We start from the raw sequence: 13359 nt of genomic DNA, 5'->3' as shown, positions 1-13359 counted from the left end.
TCTGTGTATATAAAATCTCCCCACTGTATTTTCCACTGCATGCATCCGATAAAGTGAGCTGTAGCTCACGAAAGCTTATGGTCCAATAAATTTGTTAGTCTCTAAGGTGCCACAAGTACTCCTTTTCTTTCTTCCAGAAAGAAACAGATTTTTTAGACAAAGGAAACACAGTGGATCTAATTTACCTAGATTTCAGTAAGGCATTTGGTACAGTGCCACATGGGGAATTATTAGTTAAATTGGAAAAGATGGGGATCAATATGAAAATTGAAAGATGGATAAGGAATTGGTTAAAGGGGAGACTACAGTGGGTCATACTGAAAGGTGAACTGTCAGGCTGGAGGGAGGTTACCAGTGGAATTCCTCAGGGATCTGTTTTGGGACCAATCTTATTTAATCTTTTTATTACTGACCTCAGCACAAAAAGTGGGAGTGTGCTAATAAAGTTTGCGGATGATACAAAGCTGGGAGGTATTGCCAATTTAGAGAAGGACAGGAATATCATACAGGAGGATCTGGATGACCTTGTAAACTGGAGTAATGGTAATAGGATGAAATTTAATAGTGAAAAGTGTAAGGTCATGCATTTAGGCATTAATAACAAGAATTTTAGTTATAAGCTGAGGACTCATCAGTTGGAAGTAACAGAGAAGGAGAAGGATCTCTGAGTATTGGTTGATCACAGGATGACTATGAGCCGCCAATGTGATATGGCCATGAAAAAACCTAATGCAGTCTTGGGATGCATCAGGCGATGTATTTCCAGTAGAGATAAGGAGGTGTTAGTACCATTATACAAGGCACTGGTGAGACCTCACCTGGAATACTGTGTGCAGTTCTGGTCACCCATGTTTAAGAAGGATGAATTCAAACTGGAACAGGTACAGAGAAGGGCTACAAGGATGATCCGAGGAATGGAAAACCTGTCTTATGAAAGGAGACTCAAGGAGTTTGGGTTGTTTAGCCTAACCAAAAGAAGGCTGAGGGGAGATATGATTGCTCTTGATAAATATATCAGAGGGATAAATACCAGAGAGGGAGAGAAATTATTTAAGCTCAGTACCAATATGGACACAAGAACAAATGGATATAAACTGGCCATCGGGAAGTTTAGACTTGAAATTAGACAAAGGTTTCTAACCATCAGAGGAGTGAGGTTCTGGAACAGCCTTCCAAGGGAAGCAATGGGGTCAAAAGACCTATCTGGCTTCAAGATTAAACTCGATAAGTTTATGGAGGAGATGGTATGATGGGATAACATGATTTTGCCAATTAATTGATCTTTAACTATTCATGGTAAAAAGGCCGAATGGCCTATGATGGGATGTTAAATGGGGTGGGATCTGAGTTACTACAAAAAATTCTTTCTTGGATATCTGGCTGGTGAATCTTGCCCACATGCTCAGGGTTCAGCTGATCGCCATATTTGGGATTGGGAAGGAATTTTTCTCCAGGGCAGATTGGAACAGGCCTTGGAGGTTTTTCGCCTTCCTCTGCAGCATGGGGCACGGGTCACTTGCTGGAGGATTCTCTGCACCCTGAAGTCTTTAAACCATGATTTGAGGACTTCAATAGGTCAGACATAGGTGAGAGGTTTATTGCAGGAGTGGGTGGGTGAAATTCTGTGGCCTGCATTGTGCAGGAGGTCAGACTAGATGATCATAATGGTCCCTTCTGACCTTAATGTCTATTTATCTATGTCTGCTAGGGATCAGCTGGCCTCCATAGACAAATGTGCTTCTCTAGGGAGTGCAGAGACCCCCGGAGTGCCTACAGAAAGGGCTCATCCATACACATTTATTCCCGGGCGACTGGTGACACGTGACACGGCTCCAGGCCAGGTTTACATCTCTGTAGAGCCCCACAGGCACCAGCTGCTGTGAGCTAGCTAAACCGGTGCCACCTCACACTGTTAGTTGCCCTGGTACTGTTCGGTGTTTAGACAAGGCCCTGGTGATTGCTCCCACTCCAGAGCTGCCAGGATGCCCAGGACAGGCCCATCACAGCCCACAGAACTCCATGGATCATCCAGTCCTGGCAAATTCCCCTTCCTGTTATCGCCAGTCACACTGGGAACCTGATTCCAAGCCAGAGCTGCCCTTGATCTGTGTCCTCCCATCTTGCCCCCCATACCCTGCCCCACTACACACCTACACACCTTCTACCAATTTCTAGACACCACACAAGGCCAAGAACCCTCCTAATATAGCACCCGGGGCTGTCCCTGGACAGCACTGGGACGTGGGCCAGGCGCCAGGCTACTAGGCAAGTGCAGGGATGCCGCTGGCTTTTAACTGGGCATGCGTTAAAGAGAATGTGGCAGAGCAGTGCACAGGGCAGGGAGCTGGCCTGTGGAGTGGTGGAGGAAGGCCAAAGCAGGTCAGGGAAAGCATATGTGGGGGGAGCTGGGCAGGCTGACACAGGGAGGGGGCAGCATGCATGAGGGGAGAGACGGCATGTGAGCGGGGAGTGTGGAGGGGTGAGCCAATGCGCGAGGGGGAGTAGATGCCCGAGTGGGGAGCATGATGATCTGGCACGTGGGGGGGGGAGCAGGCATGTGGGGGGGGGAGAAATGTGATGGGCTGGCGCATGAGGAGGGAACAAGTGCCCAAGCAGGGAGCATGGAGGGATAGGCCAGTGCGTGAGGGGGAAGCAGGCATGCGAGCAGGGAGCATGGAGGGATAGGCCAGTGCGTGAGGGGGAAGCAGGCATGCAAGCAGGGAGCGTGGAGGGGCAGGCCAGCGTGTGAGGGGGGAGCAGGCGCATGAGCAGGGAGCATGGCGGGCCGGGCCAGGCCGGCGCACGAGGGGCAAGCAGCGAGCGTGGAGGGGCAGGTGGGTGGGCTGGCTGGTGGGCAAGTGAGGGGCAAGCATGGAGGGGCGGGTCAGCATGTGAGGGAGGAGCAGGCGCGGGGACCGTGGAGGGGTGGGCTGGCATGCGAGCGGGGAGCAGGTGCGGAAGCGTGGAGGGGCAGGCCAGCGTGCGAGGGGGGAGCGTGGAGGGACAGGCCGGGCTGCTGGTGCAAACGGGGAGCAGAAAGGGGCGAGCCGACGTGCACAAGGGGAGTGTGGAGGGGCGGGCCAGTGTGCTAGGGGGGAGCAGGCGTGCAAGTGAGGAGTGTGGAGGGGTGAGCACGTGCACGAGAGGGTAGCACACTGCAGGCAGTGGTGGAAAGGATGATACACGTTGCTGAGGTAGGTCACCTTTGTTTTTTAGGAGAAGGTCACTAGGCTGAAAGCCAAGGATATCAAGCTGGAGACGGACAAGCGGAGGCTGAAGGAAGTCCTGGAGGCAGCCGAGAACAGGGCCACCAAGCTGGAGCTGAGCCGTTGCTCCATGGAAGGGGAACTTCAGCATGTCCAGCTCAGCCTGGTGGACCGAGATACCAAGATCCAGGCCCTGCAGGAGCAGGTCCAGGCCCTGCGCTGCCAGTTGGGGGACAGTGAGAGCAAATCAGCCAAGCTGCAGCTGGAGCTGGGCCACTTGGGTCACTCCCTGGCCCAGAAAGAGGATGAGGAGAGCCACCTGAAGGTCAAGGTACGGAGCCTTTCCCAGGCACTGACTGATGCCTCCATGGGGTCCTCCACCCTTCAGGAGAACATCTGCCAGCTGCAGAAGGCTCTGACAGCAGCGGAGCAAGACCGCCGGGTGCTCCAGGTAATGGTCCCACCCCTTCTCCTCAGCACTGGGCAAGCAAGCAATGTGGGGATGGGACTGAGCAGGGGAAAGGCGTCAGCACAGCCACTGGCCCTTTGGACACAGTTGGGAAGGCCATTGCACTTGCTGAACCCACCAGTGTACATCCCAGTGGGGTCCAATCCACCCCACAAACACCCTGTGCTGCAGGATGCACCGTGCCCCACCAGAGAGCGGAGCACTGGGATCAGCACCAGGTGGAACTCAGCCTGAACGGGGGCTTGTAAACACTCCCTTTGGTACCAATGCGCTGGGGTTTGCCCAGCTGAAATATCGCAACGTCTTGGAACAAACCAATGTTTGGGTGAAGCATGGCCCAAGGGGAAGCTGCCCCATTCAGAGATCACAGGGAAGGCAGCTGGCTGAAGGACCTCCCAGAGAGAAGTTTGCAGGCCTGAGTTCCCTTGGAAGTCAGGCTAGATGGGCAGAATGGGCCCTTTCAGTCTGGAAATCCACAAACCTGTGGATTTAGCACGATGTCAGCGCAGCCCTGTAATTAGCTTAGCCTGCTTGGGGCTGGGCCCTGGCTCTCCTCCATGGCAGCAAACATTAGCAGTCCTTTCAGCCAGCTTGTCCTGAGGTTTGAGGAGAGGCTGAGGGAACTTATGAGGAGAGGCTGAGGGAACTGGGATTATTTAGTCTGCAGAAGAGAAGAATGAGGAGAGATTTGATAGCTGCTTTCAACTACCTGAAAGGGGGTTCCAAAGAGGATGGCTCTAGACAGTTCTCAGTGGTAACAGATGACAGAATGAGGAGTAATGGTCTCAAGTTGCAGTGGGGGAGGTTTAGGTTGGATATTAGGAAAAACTTTTTCACTAGGAGGGTGGTGAAGCACTGAAATGGGTTACCTAGGGAGGTGGTGGAATCTCCTTCCTTAGAGGTTTTTAAGGTCAGGCTTGACAAAGCCCTGGCTGGGATGATTTAGTTGGGGATTGGTCCTGCTTTGAGCAGGGGGTTGAACTAGATGACCTCCTGAGGTCCCTTCCAACCCTGATATTTTATTATTCTAACCCAGGAACCAATCCCTGCAACAAACCCCGCTGCCAACTCTGTCCGCGTATCTATTCAAGGGACACCATCATAGGATCTAACCACATCAGCCACACCATCAGGGGCTCGTTCACCGGCACATCTACCAATGTGATATATGCCATCACGTGCCAGCAATGCCCCTCTCCCATGTACCTTGGCCAAACCAGACAGTCTCTATGCAAAAGAATAAATGGACACAAATCAGACATCAAGAACTGTAACATTCAAAAAACAGTAGGAGAGCACTTCAGTCTCCCTCGACACTCAATAACAGACTTAAAAGTGGCAATTCTTCAACAAAAAAACTTCAGAAACAGACTTCAACAAGAAACTGCAGAACTGGAATTAATTTGCAAACTGGACACCATCAAATTAGGCCTGAATAAAGACTGGGAATAGATGGGTCACTACAAAAAGTAATTTTCCCTCTGCTGATACTCACACCTTCTTGTCAACAGTTGGAAATGGGCAACGTCCACCTTGATTGCATTGGCCTTGTTAGCACTACAAAAGTAATTTTCCCTCTCTTGATATTCACTCTTTCTTGTCAACTGTTGAGAATAGGCCACTTCCACCTTAATTGTATTTGCCTCGTTAGCACTGACCCGCCACTTGGAAAGGCAGCTCCCATCTTTTCATGTGCCGTGATATATATATTGCTTAGTCTGGTGAAGTGGCTTATGCCCAAATAAATTTGTTAGTCTCTAAGGTGCCACAAGGACTCCTCATTGTTCTATCCTCCATGAATTTATCTAATTCTTTTTTTAACCCTGTTATAATCTTGGCCTTCACAACATCTTCTGGCAAGGAGGTCCGCAGGTTGACTGTGCGATGTGTGAAGAAATGCTTCCTTTTTTTTGTTTTAAACCTGCTGCCTATTAATTTAATTTGGAGATCCCTAGTTCTTGTGATATGAGCAGGAGTAAATAACACTTCCTTATTCACTTTCTCCACATCAGTCATGATTTTATAAAGCTCTAGCATATCCCCCTTATTCATCTCTTTTCCAAGCTGAAAAGTCCCAGTCTTATTAATCTCTCCTCATACGGCAGCCGTTCCATACCCCTAATAATATTTATTGCCCTTTTCTGAACCTTTTCCAATTCCAATATCTTTTTTGAGATGGGGCGACCATACCTGCACGCAATATTCAAGATGTGGGCATACCATGGATTTATATAGAGGCAATATGATATTTTCTGTTTTATTATCTATCCCTTTCTTAATGATTCCCAACATAGCTATAATGAAACTATGCCAATTCATCCCAGCTGGGGACCTGGCCCATAGGCTCCAATGGAGTGACAATGAGTCACCGCAGCTGGGCAGCTGACCCGTAGACTACAGTGCATAGACAGTGAGTCACCCCAGCTGGGCACCTGACCCGTAGACTACAGTGGATAGACAGTGAGTCACCCCAGCTGGGCACCTGGCCCACAGACCCCAGTGGAGCGACGCCGAGTCACCCCAGCTGGGGACCTGACTAATAGGCAGGGATCTGGCCAACAGCTGGGACCTGGCCCGTAGCTGGGGACCTGGCCTAAAGTACGCTTGCAATGACAGAGCTCTGTACTGGGATATACAATGCATATATCTTGTTGCACATGAAGGGCCAGGTGGATGCCAGCTAATGCGTGCAGGGCATTAAGAACAGGCAGACCTGGCAGGGCTGAGGTAGCAGTCAGTGCCTGGGTTCTGAATGTTTCCTCTGAGTGACCCATTCCTTTCTCAGGAGCGCTTGGACTCTGTGCGGCAGGCACTGTCAGACAGCAAGAGGCAGAACCACAGCCTGACAGACACCATGCGCATGCTGCAGGACCAGCTGGGAGAGCTGGAGCTGAGGTGCAGGGAACTGGAGGCTCAGGTCAAGCACCTGCAGGAGGTGAGTGGGGGAGAGAGGAAGGATGGCCTTGAGCTAAAGACCCTAGACGCAGCCTTGGGAGATATGATTTCAAGTCCCTGCTCTGCCACATATTCCTGTCTGTCCTTGGGTGAGTGCTTAGCCTATCTAGGCCTCAGTTCCCCCTCATAATACTGCTTCCTTTGCTTGTTTAGATATGGAGCATGTGTACCGCACCTAGTACAGGGGGCCCTGATCCCAGTCGAGGCACCAGGTAGTGTACATAATTCCTGAGGAGAAGCTGGGCCATAGCAAGGGGGGAAGTGCCAACAAGGAGGGGAAAGAAGATGGGAGGAGGGGGAAGACTCAGACCCTCCCATCCAGCTAAGCAGGGTCAGCAGCTGGATGGGAGCCCTCCAAGTAACCCAGCATGCTGTGGGAAATGGGACTGGTGGCTCAGGAGGTAGCACGCCTTCTTCAGAGTTAGTTAAGCAAATGTCCTCCCATGGGGCAGAGGGCCCTGTGCCACTGGAGAGACTGGGCTCTCATTGAGGCACAAAACTGTGACCCCAAGTACTTGTGGGCATTAATGATCCTACATCCCTTTTACAAGAGGAGAGGAGTCAGCTTCAATGGAGGGGCCTAATTGCAGCTGGGGGAAGTAGATGTTGGCTAGCGCCGTATCAGCTGCATAGAGTAGTCTTCACTTCCCACAAGCCTGTTGTGTAGTGTAGTTCTAGGCTGTTAACCAGCTGCTGTGTTCTACCCCAGACGTGCCTGACCCTTTTACCAGGTTGTCTAGGCAGCACCCCCTTTTGTGGCACATCAAGACACAACACACTCCAGTGGTCAGGTGTTGCCCCTTCTGGAACTGATGCCATGGTGCCTTCAACCCCCTCCTATGGCATACTGAAGTCTTACCCTTTCTGGTGTGTGTGAGTCCAAACCAAAAACGAAAACAGTGCACTTCAAAACCAGGGCTCCACCCCTGTGGTCTGGGCTTGCCTCCCTGAGGCTGGTCCCTTTTTGTCAGTCTGTCTGGCCCTGGTCATCCTGTCCACCACATGGCTCCTCCATGCCACAAGCTGCCTTAGGCTCTCATCTGGAGCTGGTGCCCCCCCAAGGAAGCAGCAGATCTCTACTCTCCTTCCTGGGGCTAGGTCTCTTCCACCTTTCAGCTCCTCTCTCCACACCTGCCATTGGTTGCAGGTATAGCAGATGGGGTCAACTGGGTCCACAGGCTCTCCTTAAACCTGTCATTGCCAGTGTGGGGCTTGTCCCATCACTGCCCCATCACAGCTTCAAAGACATAAAATAAGGAATAGCTGTTTATACAATGGTTAGTAAAACCCTGTGGGATGAAAGGCACTATATACATGTAGGGTAGTATTTAATTATGTATTGGTTGTTCTGTATGTATTTATTATGGGAAAGAAGACCGCAAAAGATGGAATAGAAAAAACAGAAAGAGGAAGCACGAAAGAGACACAAATGTAGACTGGTAGGGATAGAGGTCCTGACTCTGGTTTCAGCTGTGTGGTGTAAATCTAGTAGAATTATTCCAAATATACATTGCTGGACTGAGAACAGAACTGGGCCCAAAGAGAAAAAGTCGAGAAGAGAAACCAGATATAGAAACATTGAGGGAGCCACAAAGCCGTCCTCTCTGAAACTGTTGGGACCCATTTTCTGGTGGTGTAAAATGACACAGTTCTTCTTCGGGTGATTGCTCATATCGATTCCAATTAGGTGTGTGCGCGCTGTGTGCACAGTCATTGGAAAGTTTTTCCCCTAGCAGCACCCATCGGGTCGGCTATGAAGCCCCCTGGAGTGGTGCCTTCATGGCACTCAATATATGACCCTGCCGACCTGGTGCCTCCTCAGTTCCTTCTTACCGCCAGTGACGGATATTGGAACTGTGGCGTCTTGCTTAGCAAGTTCTCCATGTTTCCTTAGCTCTTGTTTTTCTTGTTGTTTCTTATATCTTTGTATTTAGTTTATTTTAGTAGTAGTTTGTAGCAGTTGGGCTTGGGGGGTTTACCCTCTATCCTGACTGCTTTCTCTTGGGAGGGCTTTCATGCCCAAGTCCCAGGGGTTCAAGCCCTGCAAGTCCTGCTCCAAGCCCATGCCAATGGGCAACCCTCACGACGTTTGTCTGAAGTGTCTGGAGGAGGCTCACCAAACTGATTGGTGCAGGATTTGTAAGGGGCTTCTACCCAGAACCAAAAAGGCGTGAGGCTTTTGCCTTAAGCAGCTCCTTATGGAGGCGACACTTAGCCCTCAGCCTCCTTCGGCGCTGCAGGACCCAGCACCAAGTTCTTCGGTGCGTAGTGCCCCAGCAGCAGTGGTGGAAGCGACACCGCGGATAGACTGTAGCAGAGAACTGCAAACTGCCACTCCCTGGCACTGAAACTGGCAGGATCGACCTGGCACCACTCCCTGGTGCATATGTGGCACCATAAACAAGGGAGGAGTGGCTCTCTGTCCCAGAGGCCTACCCCTCTGGAGCCGGCCAGTGGGGTGCGTCCCTGTGAGGAGCACCCAGTGCCGAAGCCTGTGGAGACGGCACCGTTGACTTTGGCCCCGCAAGGGGGACTGTCGAGTCCAGTGCCATTGGACTCCCCCACCCACATCATCGAGGAGTTGGAGCTGCCATCCACTCCAGACACCTTTGTGGCAGCGAGGGACCTCATCACCATGACAGCGCCGAGGATTCGCGCCTAGCCTCCAGTACCGCATCGTATGGTGCCATCTCAAGGCAAACCAGAAATGATCCAGCGGTTGGCACCGCTGATCGAGTCCCAGCACCACTCGGAGTACCAGCACTGCTCGCAATCGTGGCACCGCTCCAGGTCACGCCAGCGCTCCCACTCGTGACACCGATCTGCACGTCAGTCTCCTTCACAAAGCAGGTCCTGGACCTGGCAATGGTCCCGATGCTGCTTGACGACCCCGCGTAGCTCCAGGTCGCGGCACCGCTCCCCAGCTCAGCGCCACTTGGCTCCACCCTGGCCCTTGCAGTCCCAATCCCAGTGCTCATACTCGGAGGTGGGATCTAGGTATTTGGAGCAGGACCAGCACCAGTCTGGCCATGGACACTCTGAGGTGGGGGCAGGACCATGGCCTGCACAGTGGCAGGGACCAGCACAGTGGCCATTTTGGATCCCATGGGTGTACCACCAGGCCCACGGCACCCAGTCTAAAGGTTCCCAATTGGCCACCTCTGAACCAAGGGTGGCAGAGGCCTCAGCCAGTCGCCCCACCCTTAGGGGTGCTGAAGGGCCATGCCCCTGTCTCCACTTAGAACCAACTCCAACTCCAGTTCCTGAGCCTGGGGCTACCAGTGACACAGGTTGTCAGGCTCCTGATGAGCAGGAGGGGCAGGAGAACCCTGTTCCCCCATTAGCCTCTTCATCCTCCTCCCCAGACAAGGCCATCGCAGGCAGTTCCATCTCTGGACCGCCTCCTGTAGACAGCTGCACCCACCAGGAATTTCTGTGCAGGGTGGCACTCAACATGGGCCTGCAAGCTGAGGAGGTGGTGGAGTCAGAAGACCCAGTGGTCAACATTTTAGCCCCAGAAGGTCCTTCAAGGGTGGCTCTGCCCCTCATCAAAATTATATAGGCCAATGCCAAGACTATCTAGCAGACTCTGGCCTCCATCCCTCCCACAGCCAAGGGCATTGAGAGGAAGTACTTTGTGCCCTCAAAGGGGTACGAATACCTCTTTACGCACCCGCAGCCCTGTTCATTGGTGGTTGTGGCTGTAAATGAGAAAGAGAGGCAGGGGCAGCAGGCCCCAGCACCCAAGTCCAAGGAGGCCAAGTTCCTGGACTTGTTTGGGCGTAAAGTGTACTCTACGGGGGTCGGGGGGATCCAGCTCAGGATTGCCAACCAGCCAGCAATTCTGAGCCGATATAACTTCAACTCCTGGAACCTGATGCTCAAGTTCCAGGAGCTTGTGCCAACTCAGTCCAGGGAGGAGTTTGGGGCCATAGTAGAGGAGGGCAGGGCGGTGGCACGGACCTCTTTACAGGCCTTACTGGACTCTGCGGACTCAGCAGCGTGCACCTTGTCCTCAGGTATTGCCATGAGGCACACCTTATGGTTGCAAGCCTCGGGCCTACCACCCAAGGTTCAGCAGACAATGCAGGACCTGCCTTTTGATGGGGCGGTCCTGTTTATGGAGCAGACTGACTCTCGGCTGCATAGCCTAAAAGACTCAAGGGTTACTTTGAAATCCTTGGGTATGCACACCCCAGCAACCCACGGAAGCAGTTCAAGCCCCAACAGCTGCAGCAGCATTCCTACCCTCCTCGGCCGAGGCTGGACTTTTACAGACAAAGGGGCAGGAAGGGCAGAAGGAAGCCTTCCAACCCCCTTCCAGACAAGGCCAGGGCCCAAACAAACCATCGTCGGGTTCCAAGCAAGCCTTTTAAAGGGATGTCGGAGGACAGCGCACCAGACTCATTGCCAGATCCTTCCCCACCCTTTTTGAATCGTTTGTCCCACTTCTGCCATGCCTGATCCCAAATAACCTCAGACTGCTGGATCCTCCGCATGGTGGAAGCAGAATACTGTCTCCAGTTCTGCTCCTATCCTCCCTCGCACCTCCTTTCCAGGAGGTGCAGGCACTCCTTGCCATGGGAGTGGTGGAGGAGGTTCCTCAGGAGCTAAAGGGCAAGGGATTCTACTCCCGATACCTCCTAATCCCCAAGGCCAAAGGGGGTCTCAGACCCATCCTAGACCTGCGTGGGCTCAACGAATTCATGGTAAAGTTGAAGTTCTCCATAGTCTCCCTGGGCACTATTATCCCCTTCCTGGATTTGGGAGACTGGTATGCTGCCCTCGACATGAAGGATGCGTACTTCCATATAGCAATCCGTCCAGCACACAGGCACTTCCTGCGCTTTGTGGTCAACCACAAACATTATCAATTTGCTGCCCTACAATCCAGCCTCTCAACAGCCCCCTGAATGTTCACCAAGTGCATGTTGATTGTGGCTGTTTTCCACCATCACCAGCAGGTGCAGATATACCCCTCCTCGATGACTGGCTGCTCAGGGGCCGGACCAGGGCGCAGGTGCAGACTCAAATCCGTTTGGTCAGGTCATGTTTGAGTGACTGGTTCTCCTCCTCAACTTGGGGAAGTCGACCCTGGAACCGACCCAGAGAATAGAATTCATTGGAGAAGCGTTAGACTTGGTCCAGGCGTGGGCACTTCTACCGGAGTCCCGATTCTGAGCCATCACGGACATAATTAAAAGCCTCCAGCAATTCCCAACCTCAACAGCAAGGGGGTGCCTGAGTCTCCTCGGCCACATGGCTTCTTCCACTTAAGTGACCTGGCATGGTAGGCTGCGGCTCAGACTGTTGCAGGCATGGCTCGCCTTGGTCTACTGCCCGAGGTGCGACAGCTTGAATTCAGGGGTCAAGGTGCCAGGGCAGATCCTCACGTCCCTTCGCTGGTGGCTTGACCCCCTAGCGGTGTGCAGAGGAGTCTCCTTCCACAACCCTCAACCTTCCTTGTCCCTGGTTATGAACACATCAGCTCTGGGATGGGGGCGCATCAGGGGGACCTCCAGACACAGGGCCTGTGGTCATAGGATAAGCTCTCCCTACATATCAATGTCAAGGAGCTGAGGGCGGTGTGCCTTGCTTGCCAGGCCTTCCAGGCCCGACTGCAAGACCAGTGCATAGCAGTTCTAATGGACAACACCACCGCCATGTTTTACATCAACAAGCAAGGGGAAGCTCGTTCCTCTCCCCTGTGCCAGGAAGCCCTTCATCTGTGGGAGTTCTGCATAGCCCACTCCATTCACCTGGAAGCATCCTTTCTACCTGGAGTTCAGAACATGCTGGCGGACTGGCTCAGCAGGTCCTTCCACACTCACGAGTGGTCCATCCAACTGGATGTCATACACCTCGTCTTCTAAAGATTGGGGGTTTCCCCAGGTTGACCTGTTTGCCACTCGACACAACAGGAAGTGCCCAATGTTTTGCTCCTTCCAGGGTTGCAGCCCAGGCTCCCTCACAGACGCATTTCTGCTATCCTGGAGAGGTCGCCTGCTCTATGCCTTTCCCTCATTCCCTCTTATGCACAAAGTCCTGCTCAAGGTCCGCAGGGAGGGGCAAAGGTAATTCTGATAGCTCCAGTGTGGGCTCGCCAGCACTGGTACACCACACTACTGGAGCTGTCAGTGGACACACCAGTCATGTTACATCTCCTCCCCGACTTACTCAGGACCATGGTCACCTCTGTCACCCCGACCTACGATCCCTCCACCTCATGGCTTGGAAGCTTCATTGCTGAACCCCATGGAACTTCTGTGCTCAGAACGAGTAAGGAAGGTCCTTGGCAGCAGGAAGCCCTCCACTAGAGCCACGTATCTGGCAAAGTGGAAAAGATTCTTGTGTTGGTGTGACCAGCGTCGCACACACCCCCTCCAGGTACCAGTACTCCTCATCTTAGAGTACCTCCTACATCTGAAACAGCAAGGCCTGGCGGCATCTTCCATAAGGGTACACCTCGCTGCTATCTCGGCCTTCCACCCAGGAGCATCTGGTCGATCTGTCTTCGCCAACCATATGGTTCGTCACTTCCTCAAAGGTTTGGAGCGCCTACATCCTCAGATCAGGCAGCCTGTCCCTGCATGGGACCTTAACCTGGTCCTCTCCAGGCTCATGGGGCCCCCATTCGAACCACGAGTGATGTGCTCTCTCCTGTATCTGTCTTGGAAGGTAGTTTTCCTGGTTTCCATTACGTCTGCGAGGAGGGTGTCTGAGCTAAAG

At 52.7% G+C, this 13359-nt stretch overlaps 1 protein-coding gene across 1 annotated transcript in view; it reads left to right on the top strand.

Annotated features, from left to right (window-relative positions):
* CROCC2 (ciliary rootlet coiled-coil, rootletin family member 2) overlaps positions 1-13359 on the top strand; it is a 215380-nt gene that overhangs the window by 185110 nt on the left and 16911 nt on the right. Inside the window, exons 31-33 of the mRNA XM_078854217.1 lie at positions 3217-3657; positions 4712-4777; positions 6461-6610. Of these exons, the coding sequence (XP_078710343.1) occupies positions 3217-3657; positions 4712-4777; positions 6461-6610 (657 nt within the window). The remainder of the gene's footprint in view (positions 1-3216; positions 3658-4711; positions 4778-6460; positions 6611-13359) is intronic.

This window comes from Lepidochelys kempii, chromosome 9 (genome assembly GCF_965140285.1).
Source record: "Lepidochelys kempii isolate rLepKem1 chromosome 9, rLepKem1.hap1, whole genome shotgun sequence".
In the NCBI taxonomy this organism is placed as follows: domain Eukaryota; kingdom Metazoa; phylum Chordata; order Testudines; family Cheloniidae; genus Lepidochelys; species Lepidochelys kempii.
This window is presented reverse-complemented; position numbering and strand designations above follow the sequence as displayed.